Below are 20,176 nucleotides of genomic sequence, written 5' to 3'. Positions count from 1 at the left end.
AATTTATGTACAAACATTTTATAATCAATAATTGCCAGAAAAAAAAGAGAGGAGGAAACAACAATATTACAAATCATCTAGATCAAGAATGCAATTTCAGTGAAATATAGTGAAGTTTTGTTTCACAGGGTGCCGAGGAAAGAAAGCATAGAGCGGGTAAAACCTCTCATACCACTTACATCCCATTGAGGCTAATGCTACAGCTTTATTGAAGCGATGTTAAATGGGTTTTTGATGATGTGGGGGCTTCGAATGCACTTAGGATTGACTATTTTGGGGACTACAAAGCCACTCGATAAAACATAATGATTAGTTTAGTACAGAAGTGGATCACAAACATTTGCCTCGCATTATCATGATTATTGGGCAGTTGACCGTTGATATAGCGAACTGATTAAATAGCTTAATAAATGAATCTTTGATTGATTTTAAAATACAAATGAAAAAAAAAACATTGATGAAATAATGTAAATATGAAATACACAACAATAACGAATAAAATTAAAGATAAAACAACAATCAATCGATTAACCAATCTATCTATCTATCACTCGATGGATTTATTAGTAAATTGATAATGTTAGCCTATAATCTGAAAAAGAAGAAAAGGAAATGTTAACAACTTCGCACTTTGTTAAGGGTTCCGATGCAAATTATAACATTGTTTTAAAAAATACACTGTTTATGTACTATTTCTTTATCTATTTCTTTCTATGATTTTTTTTTGGGTGGGTGGGTTGCGAGGTTGCACGGAGAGATTTCGGAGAATCATGAATATACTAAAACAATTCCCTGGACGATTCAAGTCTTTCCTTCCACAACCTATATAGCGAAAATAAAGAAGAAGCTAATCTTCGCGACGGCTGAGTTGTTATAGAAACATTAAATATCGCTGATCCGTGTGGGATTACTGTATACGTGACAACCGTCTTGATGAAACAAACCGAATCGACGTCACAGATGGGACGTTTCTTTTTCCCGCCAAATTCACAAGAAAAACAGGCAGAAGCCTCGAAGCTGTCAGACGACAACAAATGACGATGTCGAACAGGAAATTAAAATTTCTACCCAAACGATAGATCAAACAGGTTGGTGGGAAAATGTTCTGTAAACATTTTGGGTTTTATTAATAGTCCCTCTCTTCATTCTCTTTACGAGTTAACCTTGACAGTCGTGTTATTAAGGGTTTCTTGAAAGAAAGCGAATGGAAAAAAGTGAACACATCGCGAGATTTGCCGAAAAAGAGTACAAAAACTTGATTTTTTCCCCGCCTGACGCATTCGCAATGTTGAAGGTCGTAAAATCTGAGGTGATCATTTTTTCAAACGCATTTATTCCGACGTTTAAATTTTCATCCGAATCGTGATTTGAACAGAAAGACCTTTACATTTACGACCGGTAATAGAGGACATTGAACACACCCATTGTTTCACAATATATCTGCGTAATCGCGTATTCAATCATGATTCATGTTGCCGTTTAAATTTTGAAACCGACATGGAGCACACCCCTTAGTCCTTCAACTGAACATAACCAGAGAATAACTGAATTAAAAATTACTTTGGAAGGTAAATAAGCCGATTTTTATACAAATACATATTCTTTCATTTGATATTTAACACACTTATTTAATATAAGACAGCTGCTTTTAATACTAATCGGTATTCTCACATTTTGAGTTGTTCTAGAATGTTAGTGACTCTCCAACCACCGATTAACACATGAACTAAATGTGTGGCAATAGTTTAACAACGGACGAGATGGACAAGCAGAAAACTTTGATGAAAAAAATATTTCTTTCATTTCCTATGATTTATTCAAATATTTTTTTGTTTCTAATTTATCCAATGTTGTGTTAACGTTAAAAAATATAAAATCCAGAAAAAAGGGGGAGAGGAAGGCAGAGACACATTAATAGAGTAAAATAAGTCGATAGAGCATGGGAAGAGTTAGAGTGGGAGGAGAGAGAGATGAAAATAGAAGAGAGGGAATTGGGAGAGAGGAGGGATGAGCTAGAGAAATTTATAATTTAATCTGCTGTTTATCATTTGGATTGGATTAAGAAGATCAAATAGATCAGTGCAGAGGCCCGAAACCATGATAAGTAGGAAAAATAAAGCAGCAGTTAAACTTTTCAGTTAATTGAAAATTGGAAGCCTATGGGAGAATCCTCGATCGCGTTAACCATGTTAACTAGGCAATGCAAGATGAAGATGTTAATTTTAGAAGACTTACTTTTCAAGAAATTAAGCAGAATTTTTTAATTTCGAGTATACAAACACCTATATCAAGCGAATCACAGAAATCATTAACTCGACAATAATAACCGAAAGGGATTCAAACAGACATTTTCTATATAGAGATTAATTTTGGGAAATTGTGTCAGCCTTCCACGTGAGAATTACAATAACATGAAATGACGTACTAAACTGCAACACGATAAATATCCAAACATGGTAATTTTTGGCCTTTGTTCCTTGCATACAGTGGCAAATTAGTCTTCCATACTTTATGCCCAACATCAAGGTAAGTTCACAGTAAAAACATTTTGTTTCTGCAAGTAACGTCTCATTAGCAGAAATAGAGACAATGGGGAAACAAAACCCATAATGGATCATGAAAACAAATATGACATCTTTGATACAACTGGGGAAACATGCAACAAAAACATTTAACAAAATAGAAATATCGGAAGATCTTGAATTTACAAAACGAAGATTCGACGTAAAGGCACAGAACATCTCTTTATTGCATGTTGTAAAGTAAGTTTTAAGAAGACTCTAAGCAACGAAGAAAAACTCTATGAACAACTGAAGATGAAAGAGGTCATCGTGGTATCCAGCGGTGAGTATTGAAAAGCAGAAAGGAAATGAAGACATTTAGAGAATCTCCTCATCAAATTGACTCGCAGTCAATTTTGACTACAAACATGACAAATTTCCAAAATGTAATTCCACCTTGAACTTTGGAAAAAAAGTCTGAAAAAAAAAATTTTGGGAAAAAAATCAGAACTTCAATCGCCCCCTAGATATGGCAGGTAGTACACAATACCACGCCAAAGACTTGAGTATTTCAGCGCATTTCATGTAAAAACTTTTGCAGAATGCGATGTGCATGAAGAAAACATTGTTTTCAAGGTTGCATACGATTTCAACTCTGACGTCATCATGTCGGTGGGTATATCATATTACTTATTAAATCAATACTAGATTGTAATTGGCAATGATCTTTTCCAATGGCTTCAGGTGGAGTTTGTCACAATCACCATTTGGTGAGGGAGACATCTATGATAATTGATATGAAACTCTACCAGTCCCTTTGGCCGAAATATCGCATGAAAAATGATAGCAACATGCATTAAAAAAAGAAGCTGTTTAATGTTGTTTTTTCAGTTTGTTAAGCCAATGACTTTGAAATAATATTTGACCAACAGTATACATATATATTTTTTTGGGGGGGTGGGTTCATCTAAGTCCAACAATCTACTGTTGTGGTGACGTAAGACTCCGTCGACAAAGGATCGTCCAATACACTGATATTTCAGTGGATATCTTTGTGTCTGAGATTCATGAATGAACGTGACACAAAAGGGTTTATAACGTTTAATTACTGATTACCGGCAAAACGGGCAATATATTTTTTCTGTATATGAATTCATTTCTGAGTGGGCCTGTCTCGAAAACAGCAATGTCATTCACATTATTGACTGGTGCAAATATAATTTAGCCTTTAATAGCACAAGCGTGCTCAACATTCTACCCATATCCTTCAAATTAGAAAAAAAGGTGTAATTAACACACCAAATACACAACATGACACTAACGATCACTTTCAAATTCGACATGGTAGATAATATGCCTAAGGAAAATATCACTTTGAACTTTGATCGTGAAACTTCATCTGTGTTGAATAGCAAATGGATGAATTGTTTAACTTTGAACCTTTAACAAACTTTCTATCTGTTTAAGATATAGCCTGAATGACTCACCTTAGTCCCTAGTTTGATATCGAGAGGAGGTTCGACTATCTGTTGAAGCAGACTCAGGATATGCTCCTGAAATATTCCAATCCTCGTGTAGAATTTCTCCTGATGCCAGCATCCCTCCATGTTATCAAAATCCACCCCCAGTTTTTTCAAGAACCCGACAGTCCTCGGCTCGATGCCGATTTGGTGTGGCCGGTCCATGAGCTGCGATCGCCTCTTCTCCTCGAATATGGTGATCTTCTTCGCTCGCTTGCTTCGGACGGCGACCAGGGCCGCGGTGAGGCCAACTGGGCCGCATCCGATGACCACGACGTTGAGTTTCCCTCGCCATCGTCTGAGACAGTCGTATGAGCTTTTGCACGCTATGAAACAGCCAACGACGAAGAGCGTGGCGAGGATCGTGTCACAGGCATCACCGAGACCGCCGACACCACGACTCGGTGGTCGAATGTCGGGCGATATCTCCATCGTCATGTTCGCATTCAATTGGTGCATTACAGAGTCAATATAATTATCAACCTGTTGTTGTGTTGAAAAATTTTATGCGTGTATAGTTATTCTGATGCGGTTAGAGATTTTGCATTAAAAGCTGTTAAGCCCTTAAGCCCTATAAAACCGTCTCCTGTGAAGTATTAAGTGCAATCCTGATAATGCAGATACAACGTTCTCCTATCGTAAATTAAGCCATGGTATAAATCCATCCAATCATCGTATCAAGAAAGAATAATACTCTTTTCTCTGCACTTTGCACAAGAAAAATAATGTAAAGTACTCTCCGCAGACCACTGTACAGTCCAAATACAGTAACGGAAAACAAGGAGAACGAGAGTGGTTTAACGAGCCTATTAATTTTTAATTGATGCCATCTCCCTTGCACTGCCGACAAAAAGACCTGTTGACTTAATAAGCGATCATTCTCTAGAGAAGTTTATCGGCTGAAATGATGGTCTCCCTCTTTTGTCATCAAAATATATAAATCCTATATTCCAATAGAAAGGTGTGCGTTAGATCGTGCATGCACTCTCGGCTTAGACGCTCTCGCAATGCATGTTTACACAGACTCTGACGAATGACTTGAACGTTGTGATGCAGACGATGCTTCGTTTTTTGACTCAAGATTCGTTTGCCCGCGCCTTATTCTCGCTCGTTCGCGCGCTTCGAGTATCATTGACCTCCACAGCGAAGAAATCTGCAATTTGCTGACGCTGATCTGGGCAAGGTTGTCTGATCTAAAAGGCGACGTTCATCACGATTTGATATTGGGTGTTGTATATCAAACTGACCTGAAAACACATAACGCAATTGTTCTTGTTCGATAATGTAACTACAAAGTACATTGAAAATGAACCACCAAGGACTTACTTTCTATGTCTAACCAGCAGTGTATAATGCGTTGCACTTTGTACAACAAATAATAATGTACGTGTACTAGTCTAAATAATGTGTTTAGGGTAGACTCTGTCGTTTTGTCGATTCCATTATTTATTTCAAGTTCCATCTAAACGTTTGCTTCAGAGCTCAAATTCAGAATCGTGCTCCAAGCAAAACAAAAAGTTTTATTTTCGAACCCATAGTCGTCTATATAAGATCTCGATCATAAACTTCCACCGTCCCAACCGAAGTATAAAGTATCAAGTGATGTTCTCATTTTCTACACTAATCATGCCCCAGCCCGACCAGTGAAATCAGCCGAAGATCGATCACGCCGATTGATCTAATTGAACATCACCGTATCGGTCGGAATGTGATCGATTTCGTCGGTGTGGCTGCTCTTTCACATCGTGTCCGCAGTGGGTAATGTTACCGGGGCCCGTTGCAGAAAGAGTTGCAATCAATCGCAACCCTAAATATGATGCACATCTTGATTTTCAACCAATCAACAGCGCGCATTTGGGACTTGCGATTGATTTTTTGACTTGCGTTTAAACGCAACTCTTTCTGCAACGGACCCCAGTTCTTTGAATAACAAGGTGTTTAATTTTATATACCGTTAATTCGTAAACTGAGAGCGGGTACCCTTCTTAATGCACTCAAGTGAGATGCGGTTCAGTTCACATCACTACATCTTCCATACTGCCCAATAGATATAGAGAAGGAAGAAGGAAGGGAGAAAGAGGAAAAGAAGAAGAGAGGAGAGGGGAAGAGAAAGAGAGAGAGAGAGATGATGGAAGGATGAAAAGAAATTGATACGAGACTGAAGTAGAGAGGGTGACGGACACATATACGAGTTGTTTCCAGAAATCGTTATTTCAAATTCTTCAAATGCATTTCCATGATTGATTTCTCTGTCAATTTATCCATATACGATTTTCTACTCACTTTGATGATAACTGTGTTTCTAAAATGATAGTCAAATATTAGCAGATTAAATAACGTTCCTTTTTTAGCTACAGTTTGCTGTTTACCTATTCCCTGTTTTAGATTTCAGTGGGAGGGGGTTTGATTGAAATTTATGTTAAATACACTGTATGGAAAATAAACATACAACAAACATAATCATTTCAATTAGTCCGCTGTTTGTTTTGTTTTGTTCATCTTGCTGACGTCACTATGGAATGATAAAGGCAGACAAAAAGAGAGAAACCTATCATTAGAGGTTTGGTGAAAATCCATCAAAGGATGAGGATTGTGATTTTTTTTAACTCTGAATTAATTATGTGACGTCATGCGAGCAGCTCCACCATAATGCCATTATGACATGAATTCCATGAATGTAATTTTCTTCCGAAAAACCCTTTATATTACGTGTGGATTTTATATAATATTGTTTTGAGACTATATATATATATATATATATATATATTTATATAATATTGTTTTGAGACTATATATATATATATATATATATATATATAATAAACAATGTTGTAAGTTTGTCTCCCTTTTCTCTTGGAAATGAAATTAATATGAATGTTTTTTAGTTTGAATAAATATCACAGGACACAGTATTTCATTTACACTTCATCATGTTCATTGATAAAAATATTTGTCATAAACATTAAAAAATGATTAAAACCCCCCCCCGATACGTTAATTTTGTTGAATAGTCGTTAAGCCTTCATTGAATATGACCCCCCCCCCCCAACTCCCTGCCTGGTGTTATTAAACACTAGTCTTGATTATCAGGCTGTTCGAAACGTCCACTTAAGAAAAACCATAAAAATGCATATTCGCAAAATCATGCCCATGAGAGAACAAAGTTTTTGAATAGCGGAGGAGAAAATATTATGCACAAGTCGTTGGTCTATTTTAGGCATAAAAACTCTTCTATATTCTTATTATTTCCCCTCTCTCAGCCGGGCTTACAATGACCATCCTTTTAGTCCTTTGTTCTTTTTCTTCTTCTTCTTCTTTTTCTTCTTCTTCTTTGTATTCTTATTTTTCTTCTTCTTTTTATTTTATTTTATTTCCACAACCCTAAACTTTCTCGTCTTGTTATATCCGTATCTTTTTGGCCGAGCTGTATATGTCTAATCACCCTATGCGAGTTCAAGATCAGGATCGCATTGCATCATGGTCATGAAGTAGCCAGTAACAAGGATGTGCTGATTTGTGAGCTCAGCTATCTAATTTCACCCCAACCTCCTTTTCTAATGAAAAATATCCTTTCTCTGTAAGCATGGTAATACGTCATAATAATTTTCAGATGATTACGTATTTCTATATCAACTTCTGTCAACTTCCTTCGCCTCGTCTATGACCCCTCCACCCCTCCACCAATTAACCATCATTATCTGTAGTTAATTAGTTGAAAGGTATTTGCCTAAGCCCCTCCTCCGCTTCCCCTTATCCCCCCCCCCCCCTCTTTCTCTCTCTCCCTCCCTCTCCCCCTCGCTCCCGTCCTCTGACACCCTGTTCTATCCTGATTCCTCAGACTTTATCAGGGGTTAAATCAAAGTGGAACAATAGATGGATAAGAATTAAGATATTTTTTTCCAGAATATGAATTTCCCAATGATTCCTCTGATTTTTTAATCACAAAAGTTAGGATTTGAGTATTGTTTTGTGCAACAGATGGCGGAAATATGAAATCGTGACCTTTTGCTCTACTGAGTGACATTCACAACGCGAGCATTGTGAATAGCGAAATAATTTATTTCATACTCATATTACCATATTACATTTGAAAAGATTGACTGACTTCTCATTTCTTTATAATTCTCAATTTTTAATGGTTTGCGATTGACATTCGAATTTTTGAAAGAATAGTTTACCGGTATCAAAGTGATCGCTGCCCATCAATGCAGATTGACAGATGGCTGTATTTTGATCAACGAAGGGACTGTTTCATAAAACTGTTACACAAGTCATGACTTTCCATTCGACTGACTGAATTATTCTGGTTCCCATTTTGGCACGTCATATCCAATTGTTGCTATAAACTTGTGTAACATGACGAAAAGTATCAGGGAACAACCCCCCCCCTTCCCCCCCCCCCCTTGGTAACTGTTCGCAAGTACGCACTAGCTGCGTTTGTGTACCAATGACAAATGAGAATGAAGATTAAAGGTTGACATCACAATCAGAAAAAAGGGGTGATAAGGAATATTTCATATCTAGAAGTAAAAAAAAGTACCAAGTTAACCTACCAATCTATTGTTTTGAGTCACACTCTCTGTAAATAAACCTGTTACATATTTTTATTCTTTTACGACAAAAGATTCTGCATATTTCATGTGGTATTATGATAATCTGTGAGAAAGGAAGAGACTAAATGTTTATTTCATTGAATGGATAAAAATTCGCTATAAAAAGGGGGAAGATTTTTATCCAACACCCACAGGCCTCAAAGTAGCTTATTCGGGGTTAGCAAACAGATCGGCAATAGGAACCTGCATGCAGTTTCGAAATCCCCCGTCTCATTACGTAAATTTGTAACCCTTTGTCTCTGAAAAAATAATATAATTCTATTCCACCTCCATATCATGTATATGTAGGTAATATGTTTCCAATCTCTATTTGAATTTTTTCATTAAAAAAAATCAAATCCAACTCCCACTGTATTTACTGACTGAATCAAGTGATCTTTAAATGGGAAATGGGACTAAACAAGCTGTAAATATATTCAATCTGTCTCCTAAAACTGAAGAAAGTTGAGCTTAAAAATTGCCAACAATCGAACTGATATGAATTGCAAATTTTCCAAGCCTTCAATGGAATCCTCGAAAATGTTGTTTCCGTTAATAAAAACAAAAACAAAAAACAAAAAATCAATAGCCTGTATAAAAGTGGATATAGGCCTGCAGCTTCACACGTTGGATGAATAATAATGATTGTTTTCTGGGGTTGCAACCCATGCAACCTTCTAACAATCGATATCAATAGAAATGCAATTATGTTCAATGTTCGCTTGTCAGTTTTACGTATATTATTATTGTATTTTCTTTTTTCATGTGTTTATGAAAAAGTGTTGCAGAAACCAATAAATGAAATGAAATGAATTATATAAAAGGTTCTGCGCCGCCCCCCCCCCCTTTCCCCGCCCCGCCCCATGTATGTTGTATTGAGGTTTGAAGAATTTTCAAAGGGGAGACCTGTTAATAAGTATTAAAGTTGTGTTGCTTTTTTAACCTGGTTGCTAAGAAAGCATGAATGCTTGTATAAGCAAATAACTAGAGGACCGGAGGATGGGGGTCCTGTCCGAGGGACCCTGTATTGAGGATAAATGCCTTACCAACTGGGAATCGAGCCCGGCACCCCGGATTTCGAAACCACCGCACCTGTACCCATCGTGCCTCCTCATAACCATGAAATTAAATTATTAAATTGAGGAGGGTTTCTCCGCAAACTCTCGCAGCCGATCGATTTATTTGAAACATGTGAAAGGAATCACCACATTTGGACCACTGCCTTTTCACTCCTCACCTCTACTCACATCCTTCGGATCCGCCACATATCTTTTTGTCTTTATTTATATCATGCAACTTTCTTGTATCAGATGCAGTCTCTCTTGAATGGCTTGAGGATAGAATTCAATATTAGTGTCATTTGCAAGTAAATTATTAAGTTAAATTAATTCGAATAATAAATGAGCTGAATTGAAGCCATTCACGACTTTCACCAAGACGTTTTTAACCCGCATTTTATTTCATGATTTTTCGCTTCAAAGTGAAGTGGTTTCGCTTCTAAATTAGGTATTGCGGCATTTGCTGTCTGTTGAAGCCACTTGTTGAAGTAGCATGGCCATCTTCTAGACCTGCCTTCAACACTTCATTAGTATTGAATTTTCGGTGATATGCCTATTTTTATGTTTTCTATTTGGGGAGGTGTATAAAGTTTCGTTTTCCTTCTTTTGATTTTTATCCTTGTTCGTTGTTTTGGTTAGACAAAACAATTATTTCAATCACATTGGTGCATTTTGTTAACTTTTACCCTAATTGTAGATAGCCCTATTATTATCATTGTTATTATTATTTTTGTTGTTGTTTTTATTACTTATCATTATTATTATTCCTTTAAACAAGATCGAGTCCATATTTTTTCTTAAATAACTTTGCTCTAACAAAAAGCACCAAGTAATTTCAAGTGCAACTAAGAACTTTACACTACTGATGTCCGAAAGTCTTTCTTGTCAATCTGGTTGTGCCCAAGATGCCTCCTTCTTGTGCCCCTTCTAAATGTCGTACATCCGAAGATGAGGAGATATCTTGGTTATGCAGGCTTCCATTCCCTTCTTCACCATTCCTGAGTGACCAATGATGACTGGTGTGACCTCTGCCTTCACGTTCCACATCCTCTCGATCTCAATCCTTAGGTCTTGATACTTGAGCCGTTTGTCTCTTTCTTTTACATCATTGTTGATATCATGGGGAACAGGGACCTCAATGATATTTACTACGTTGTTGTCTCTGACGATGATGTGGCTTGTTGCAGTTGATGGTTCTATCCGTTAGTATTACCACAGTTCCTATATATGGTGCTGTTATTGATCGTGGTGATCGTTTGTGGCTGATGCGTGATGACAGGTCATTTTACCGCGATCCTTCTGTAATTGCCAATGGATAAGTTTGGCAATATTGTCATGTCTTGTGATTTTACTCAGTTCCAGCAAGAGTCGAACATCTTGATACCAAATGCATGATTGTCTCTTTTCCACACATCCTGCAAGTGTCATCTGTGTTTGTTCTGAGGATAGATTTTTCGTAGGCACGGGTCTTCACCACCGGGTGGGTGTTTCATAAAGCTGTTCTTAGGTTAAGAGCGACTTTAAGGACGACTGGCGATCCTTTTTTTGTGGTAAATGGTATATTCATATGCGATGGTATAGCGCGTGAGAAGGGATCACAAGTCGTTCTTAAAGTAGCTCTTAACTTACGAACAGCTTTATGAAACGGCCCCCTGGTCCTGAATAGCATAGATGAACCCTTCAGTTTCACCTATAGTCCCGCCGACTTTAGCCATTGATGGATGTCCTTCTGAGCTACGAATTCCCGATGTTTATTATTATTATTATTTTCATCATCATTATCAATATCATCATTATTATTATCATTATTAATTTACTTTTTTCACGTTTTAACCTGCCTTAAACCAGTATAGGTTCATGGACCTGGTTTCGCTTGTTATACTCTTCATTGTTTCACTTTGTTTATTTGTATTCTGCTTTTCTTTGATATAAAGAAATGATTACAATCAATTATTATCATTATTATTATTATTATTATTTTCACTATTATTATTATCATTATAAATATTTGTATTGTTATTATTACTAATATAAGTATTATTAATATTATTATCATTATCATTATTTATGTATTGCTCTTTTACCAAAAGAACACATCAAATATAAAATGTAATTTACAATCCTAAAACTCTGAAACGGAAACAAAATAAATATCTTAAGTCTCTATTTAACTTAAGAGAGAGATGTTGATTGTTTGAGTAAAAGAGGTAACTTGTTCCAATATCTGAAAGCAGCCCAATAAAAGCCCTATCCCCAGCCAGTTTTCGTCGTAATTTTGTACGTTAGCCGAAGGGGGTCACTGCGAGGGGTGTACAGGGTCAAACAATCATTTCGATATTTAGGTGCCTGTTTGAAACCAACAAAAGTAACATGAAAACTATTCGATGTCTAACGGGAAGCCAATGTAACGAATCAAGGGAGAGTGGAATCTTGTTACTTGATAAATTAGGAGTGCATCCAATTCTGAAGACATTGAATACGATTTACTGAATATGTTGTGTATGTTGGAGAGGGCCATTTAAGTAATCTAACAGTTGAGACAGAACTCTATTAGAGAACGAATTTCGTTGTTACAGGATAATTGAGCGATATATCTTCCACAAATAAAAGAGGGCTCTCCCGTAAAATACAATTTTGTGACGGTATCAGCTGTAATAGCATATACAAGTCACGCAATATACATTCAAACAGAGTGTTATAGAACATGACAGAATGTTTAAAAAAAGAGAGAATCGGGAGTTAAAATATATAAAGCACTGCTACAATTATGGACTAACAGAGCATCACTTAATCTGCAAACCCAATTAAATACTAGCTACAGTTGAGTGTTTTTAAAGCTATTCGTAAGTTACGAGGGACTTTATGAACGACTGGTGATTCTTTCACATGTTAAATGTTACCGACACTCTAGATTGTCATCGATGTTGATTTAGTTCCGAATAGAGTGTCACCAGTCGTTCGTAAAGTCGCTCGTAACTGTAAACAATCAGCTTTATTGAAACACACGCCAGGATGTTCGTAATTCAGATACTTGAGTTTGCAACTTTTTTTCGCTCCTTTCCAATGATACCTCTCTCTCGCAACATATTACAAGCTGCATGAGGACATAATGAACTTATAAAATAATTTAGATAGGTTTCAAGATCATTTTCCATGATAAACTAATTACACATTATGATAGAAGATATCGAGTCAACACGCATGACTAATTAGGTGCAAGACAATCAATAATAATACAATTTAATTTCAGATGGTTGACATTTCAAGCCGGTCTGTATTGCAGTATAATATTATTTGGCTAGTTATTTTTTTTTCATTTCCATAAGGATACATTCTGACATAATTCCACGGAATAAAAAGAGTTTAATGTAAACTGTAACATCACACACTCTTATAATTTGAGTCTGAATAGCAATTTCAAATAAAGAAAAAAATAACTAACATGGAATTTGAATGTATACCGAATATAAAAAATAAAAATCTAATGATTTTGAATAACATTTAACAAAATGTAAATGCGGTTCAGACTGTCATGGCCATAATGAATTGAAACCACCTAACATCATTCCAGAATTTTTGGGAGAAGGATGGAGACATATTTTTGTTTCTATTTATATTCGTTTGTTGTTTGCATACCTACTGATTTTAGAATTCTCTAAAATGTTTCAATGAAAAACATATCGCTATCGAAAGTGTGAAAAGGTCTGATTTAGTGGAGAGTTGCAAAGAACCTCCAAGTCGATTGCAAGTCAATTGTAGGTCCTCAAATCAATCGTAAGTCTTGAAATTAGTTACAAATTTGCATTGACCAATGGTCTGCTTCTTCAACATTGTAGAAATCAATTTGCTTAGTTGAAAGTGATTGATCATTTGTAAGTTTATATTTGTAATTTGCAACTGATTGCAAATATTTTTTAGCAACACCCCCTAAGACAGTAAGATAAGAAGAAAATATCTATTATCACAAGACATGTGAAACATTTTCTAAGATTCACATTTTGATGTAACAAGAGATATCAAAATTCGCATTTGCATGATTGTGTTCATGTCAAGACGCGAGGAAGAGGAATGATATACCTATAGAGGTGAAAACATGAGCCTCAAACCACTCTGTGTAATAACAAACAAGGAACATGCATGTCCAGCTGGACAAATACCCCAAACTCATTTTCACATTCTCCTCAATACCTATCCTCATTATTTCATTTTTTCTTGTCTTGCATGGAGCGCTATAACACCCAGCGATCTTGTTCGGTTTCCCCATGTCATTTATTTATCCCTACCAGCCAGTTCCGCATTTTTTTTCACACCCCCTCTCTCGTTTTCTTATTTTGCTATTCAATTTAAAGGGCAAGTCCACATCAGAAAATTGTTGAATAGATGAGCGAGAAAATCAAAGAAGCATAAAGCCGAAAAATATTCATCAAAATCGGATGTAAAATAAGAAAGCTATGACATTTTTCAGTTTCGCTTAGTGTTTCTCAAAACAGTCATAATTATGCACAAATGATGAACAATTGAGAGAGTCGACGACGTCCCTCCCTCACCAATTCTTTTTTTTTATTATACAATATTTCAATGTTTACAGACTGGACAACAACGACCAACTTGACAGAATCATAAACTGATGAAATAATGGCAATTCCACATGTTTAGGGAGGAACAAAATTGGTTTCACAGGAAAATGAGGAGAAAATGAGAAATTTTTATATTTCATATAATAAAATACAAAATAAATGGTGAGTGGATGACGTCATCAATTCCCTCGTCTGCTGCATACCGACCAGGATGTGCATAGAACTGTTTTCGAAAGTAAGTGAAGATTTACATGTCATAACTTTCTTGCTTTGAATCCGATTTTGATGAAATTTTTAGTGTTTTGCTTGTTGGTGTTCTCTCCTTTTTATTTAAATAAACTTTTTGTTTATTAGGGGTGGACTTGTCCTTCAAATGTATATATGTGGATCTATTCTAGCTCCTTCACTTTCTTCGCTTTCTAAACAGAAGAACACTCATCTCCCCCCCCCCTCTTACTCTCATTTTGGTCCCTGGACACCCCATCTCTCCCGCACCCTCTTTCATCATGTACATATATCTACACAAGATGTGGAAGCATTATAGCCTCGTTGCCCCCCCCCCATCTATCTATCTCTCCCCCTCACCTCATCCCCCTCTCTCTTTCTTTCCATCATTTGAATCTCATTGTAATTGCAATCTTTTGCCTTCAAACAACTCCATGTTCCACCCAAGCTTTGCCAAATGATCATCGAAGCCATCACAAGTAACATTTAGAAAAATAACCAGAATGCACTTTTATGACATCACTCTATTCATCTTCCATTCTCTGTATTGTAACTACACATAACCGCGCAATTTGTTTTTCGTGCGATTTAAGAGGTAGCGGCACCTGGGCAAACATCCCAGCGTTCACTGTCACCATCATCATCAAGTTATTTTGGAGACGGTGATAAACCTGAATAAATCAAATTGTTCCTCATGTTTCTAATTGTAAAAGCAATTCGATAGATTATTTATATAGCTTAAAGCAAAACCTGATAATTCGAATTGCGATGAGAGAAGGGAGGATCTTCCAATCTCATTTTGGTGCCATTTTGTAGGCTTGGGGGGGATGCAAAATGGATACTATCGATATGGACAGATTGAAAGTATAAATCTACTGTTAAGTTTTGCAGAATAACGAAAAGAAAGAACCAAATCACAGTGAGCCAATATTAGAATTTTACATTGGGGACAAATTTCAATGTATTGAAATCGCAATAATTCAAAACTATTACAGGTTTTTAGGGGCAAGAATTAAAATTAGTAAAGCTATGCCGATATAGCTCAACAGCCGTGCGTATAGCATTACAATGTTCAGAGGGTTTTTCTTCGTCAAGTTGAACACACGATAAAGAAAACCTAAATTCCACTCTACAGAAAATGAAGAATAACCCCTTCTCTTCAGTTGTCTGAAGTTGATTCTTTTATTTTTCACTTTTCTATTCCTACTGAAAGAAAATTACTTCTGAGGCATGAATCTTATTCGCCGAATGATTTATTCTTTATGAGTAATCAACCATCCAAATATAACACAATTACACAAAATTCTTGCCTCATCAATCAAACATTATTCCTTCGAGCTCATTCGCTAAATGGCTGCCATTATAAAGACATTGAAATGTAATAACGCTTCAAGATTTAAATGGTAATCTGTTGTCTTTTGGAAAGTTCATAGCACATGGGTTTTAAAAGTTAAAATAAGAACTATACCACCTGCGCCCTGTTCATGAAAATTAATCAACATGGTTGGTTAATATTAGACATGACAAGATCCTTGAACACGGCATTTAACTACAGTTTCTCACTTTCCACCTTGCACTCTAAAAAACAAATCAGTCAAAATGACTAGTTAATATGGGCAGCTGGGTGCAACTATTATTCTAGTCATATTTGACTATTTTAGTCATATTTTACTAGAACAGAGTTATTTCTGACTAGAATATATGTCAGAAATGTGACTATGCAGTGATTGCTATATCAGTTGCACCCAGTTGACTACTGGTCTAGTCGATTCGACTGATTTGGGCTCAGCTTACAAAGAGATGTGATTGATTTGAATTTATCGATTGATACGATCAATCGCAACTATGGACGGCCAGCAACCCAAACATCTAAAATGCAAATTTTGTTCAAAATGATTTATTTTCTAGATATGCTGTATATTCATGCACTCATCATTCTCTTGAAGATTCAGTGTGATTCTCTTTGTTTACTAAGGAGATTGTGCAAATTTGATGTAGACAAAATTATGGTATGGATGGATTTCTATACAGTCGCGATTGATTGGATCAATCGTAACTCTCGTAAGATGGGTCCTGATTGATACTGCTCGATCGCTGGCAACTTGGCTATAACCTGATAAACGAGCGTGGAATGATTGTTATTAATAAACTGTAACAGAACGGTCACCGTGTTTTTCTGTGTCTGGAATATTTCCGTCACAATACACAACATATTTAAGCACGACTAGAGTGTTATTGGTTTAAATGCCATGTGTTTTATTTTCTTTAAGAATTTAAAAAGACAGTCATCTCCACAAATTTGTGGAAACATATGCATTAATGTAATAGGTGGAAAATTGATTTTCGTAATTATTCTTAATTATAGGAGTAAAGTTCTTATACTCAATGACAGTTACGGAGGATTACAGATTAATTGTATTCAACTAGCTGACGTCATACATGACGTTTGGTTCAAGTACTATAACAAGACCTGCGTCATGGTATGCAGACTACCGTGACATATCACGTTCTGGAGTTGCTTTGCTGTTATCCTGTGGAGGGTATTCCAGTGGGGTGGACATGAATGAATTATGTTCACGCCAAACATGATCGAGGTGGGACCGTGGGATAGAGATCGAAATAAAGGGAGATGCTGGGAGGAGGAGGAGGTGGTGGTGGAGGAGAGAAAGAGGGGGGATCGAGGGAGGGTGATAATTGTGATTATAGATGATAAAAATGATGACGACGATGATGATGATAATGATGATGATAAAGATGATGACGATGATGATAATGATGATGATTGTGATTAAGATGATGACGATGATGACGATGATGATGATGATGATGATGAGAATGACGATGATGATGATGGTAATGACGATGACAATGATGATATGATGATATTGAAAATGATGTTGAAAGGCGGTGGTGACTGTATAGTCATTATTATTGATGAATATTATTGTGAAGATGACGATGAGGATGATGATGATTGTGATAATGATGATTATGACGATTTATATGATGCTGATGGTGTTATGAAATGCATACCATGACGATGGAAAAGATGAAAGATAAGTGCAGCCATCATCCTTATTTTCCTATCACTTTCTAGTGGTGCCTTTCCTTCTCCTTCGGCACTCTTGGGAAAGAACCTCTGGGGTCAAAAATGAATTATTCCTTATTCACATACAGACATATCGTTCAATCAGTCGTAGATATGAGCGAAAGACGTAAATGTGTTGAAGACGCGTTGTGATGTAGTAATGAATTTGATGACGATGCTGTGGGTATTTCATGATGAAAATGATGAATATATCGATGATGATGAGAAGGATAAAGAGGGGAGGAGAATGGCGTTGAAGATGGTGACGATGAGGAGGATAATGAGGAAAATAGCGATGAAGGTGAAGAGGGTGGTGATGATGAATATGAATATGATGATGATGATTTAGAAAAACACTCTAATTTTTTAAATCCACCAAAAGTCAGACGAAAAGTGCGATGCCCATATCAATCAAGCTATACATCGCTTACGTTTAATTACTTGACATTTACAAAATCTTCAAAAGGAAAAATAACAACATTTTTATGAAATAAATCATTACTGGCTTGTATATTGCATAAAAACGAGTAGCTCTGAATGCGTGAATTAAAATGATTATAAATTGAAGATATTTTCAAAAGACTTGCACCTGTGCCTTGAGGACATAGAATAATCCCATTCGAGTACTCCAATGGATGTGATTAATGTTCTTTTCCACAAGTGAAAACTACACTGCTCCATCGCCCTCTATCTGGCCCCCTCCCTCTCTCTCCAGCTCTCTCCAGAGAGAAAGATGGTGCGACGGAGAGAGTGGGGTGGAGGGGGGGAGAAAGAAGTTGAAGAACAACAGGAAATTAAATCATTTGGATGAAAATAATGAAAGCACATCCCCTACCTACTAATCAACTAGCTTTCAAAAGTGAGTACAGGAAGAAAGGGATGATAATTGATGAAAATATAAACTCGACATTAATATGTTCCGCCTAGAATAAAACAGTACATGGCCAAATGAAAATTTGCCATGCGGAGAGGGTGATGCGGTGCCGGGGAAGGGGGTGGGGTGTATAACTACACGAGAAAAACTAAGTCTCACCCACCACTGAGGCGAATACTGGAGTGTTTGAAAGTGTAAAGTAGGCGAGAAAACAAAGTGAGCTTTCCACAAAGGTGTTTTTGTATTTTAGTTTTTAAAATGAAGGGTTCGGATCAAACTTTTCCTGAATTTTATTCTAAATTTCTGTAAAAAGTTTTATAAATTGCAGTGTACCATTTTAAGCACTTTATTATGCACATTATAATGTCGAGGGCTAGGCTTATTTCTGTTACAATGATAGCAGGTAGAGGTGTTGTGGCTCAGTGAATAAGTCTCCGGACTTTAAACCACAATGTCCAGGGTTCAAACTACACCGCAGCGTTCGCGTCCCTTGGCAAGGCGTTTATCTGCATTTGCCACTCTCCACCAGGTGTAGTAAATGGGTATCCGGTAGGAAGGAACTCCTTGGATGCTCGAGCGTTCGATCAGGATAGCAGTGCTAAAGTTGGGGTAATAGTATGCAGCGCTTAGAAACATTTGTATTAAGCGCTATATAAATGTTGCATGTTATTATTATTTATTATTATTATTATCATTATCATTATTATTTTTACTATTATTATTATTATTACAACACTTTGAGCGTCTTTGGGTATAGTGTATCTCTTATAATCGTAGTAAACACGGCCCCTGGGAGGGAGTCACAAACACTAATGAAAAGAATGCAATCATTACACTAAGTCATTATAATGATTGCCATGATGATATGAGCGTGTTCATCTTCGCGCACGAACTACACATCTACTGTAGCTAGCAATTATGGGGGTAACGCCGTAAAGAAAAATCGTGTTTGCCCTCGGGAACTATATACAATGTCATCTTGTCAGGATAAAATGACCTTTTTCCTTCCAGAATTTCTCAAAATAGTCTTTCAATCTACTAATCACCATCATGACCTTCAAATACAAGAAAACTGCATTTCAATATTCTAATATATATTATATAAGTCTCAGTATTATGAAACAATTATGTTTGGCAACATAATTAATGTATTATGAAGCACATAGGAGCACTGTCTGTTTGTCCACGTTTCATTCCCGACATAGCGTTTATATACATAATTTACCTCTTTGTGTGTTCAATCAAACAATTCACAGAGCTTTCTTTGAATAAAAACAGATGCTCCCTTCCGGTACTTTGTGTCCACCAATTTGATATCTATCCTATTCGATTATATCTCCAGATGTAAGACATTAATCGAACGTTCTTCGATTCAAATTGATACGAAAATTGCCCCCCCCCCCAAAAAATGGCTATCATTGCCTTTTGAAAAAAAAGAGAAAATATTTAAGTCGTCAGCTATGCTCCTTAAAGGAAACATGCATTTTAGAACCATCGTGCTATATATCGCATCATTGTCTGTATTGATTTATCAATCTTCATCAAAAACAAATCATGTATGTCCATCAACCATGAACTCGAATAAAATAAGAATAAGATATAAAGTAATTTTATTTTTATATAATGATGACACATCATTTGCAACATACCAATTGATTGGACATTTCGACTCAATTATTAATCAATGACATTACAGTTTATAACCATTTCGAAGTAAAACATGTGCATTAAATTTGATTGA

General features: G+C 36.3%; 1 protein-coding gene across 1 annotated transcript in view; it reads right to left on the bottom strand.

Moving 5' to 3' along the window:
• Window positions 1-4,459, bottom strand: part of LOC121409336 — a 67,817-nt gene extending 63,358 nt beyond the window's left edge. The window contains exon 1 of the mRNA XM_041601271.1: window positions 3,989-4,459. Coding sequence (XP_041457205.1) covers window positions 3,989-4,459 — 471 coding nt within the window. The remainder of the gene's footprint in view (window positions 1-3,988) is intronic.
• Between the last annotated feature and the right edge of the window lie 15,717 nt (window positions 4,460-20,176).

Source organism: Lytechinus variegatus, chromosome 2, assembly GCF_018143015.1.
Source record: "Lytechinus variegatus isolate NC3 chromosome 2, Lvar_3.0, whole genome shotgun sequence".
Lineage (NCBI taxonomy): Eukaryota > Metazoa > Echinodermata > Echinoidea > Temnopleuroida > Toxopneustidae > Lytechinus > Lytechinus variegatus.
The sequence above is the reverse complement of the archived record's forward strand: the minus strand, read 5'-3'. Positions and strand labels throughout refer to the sequence as shown.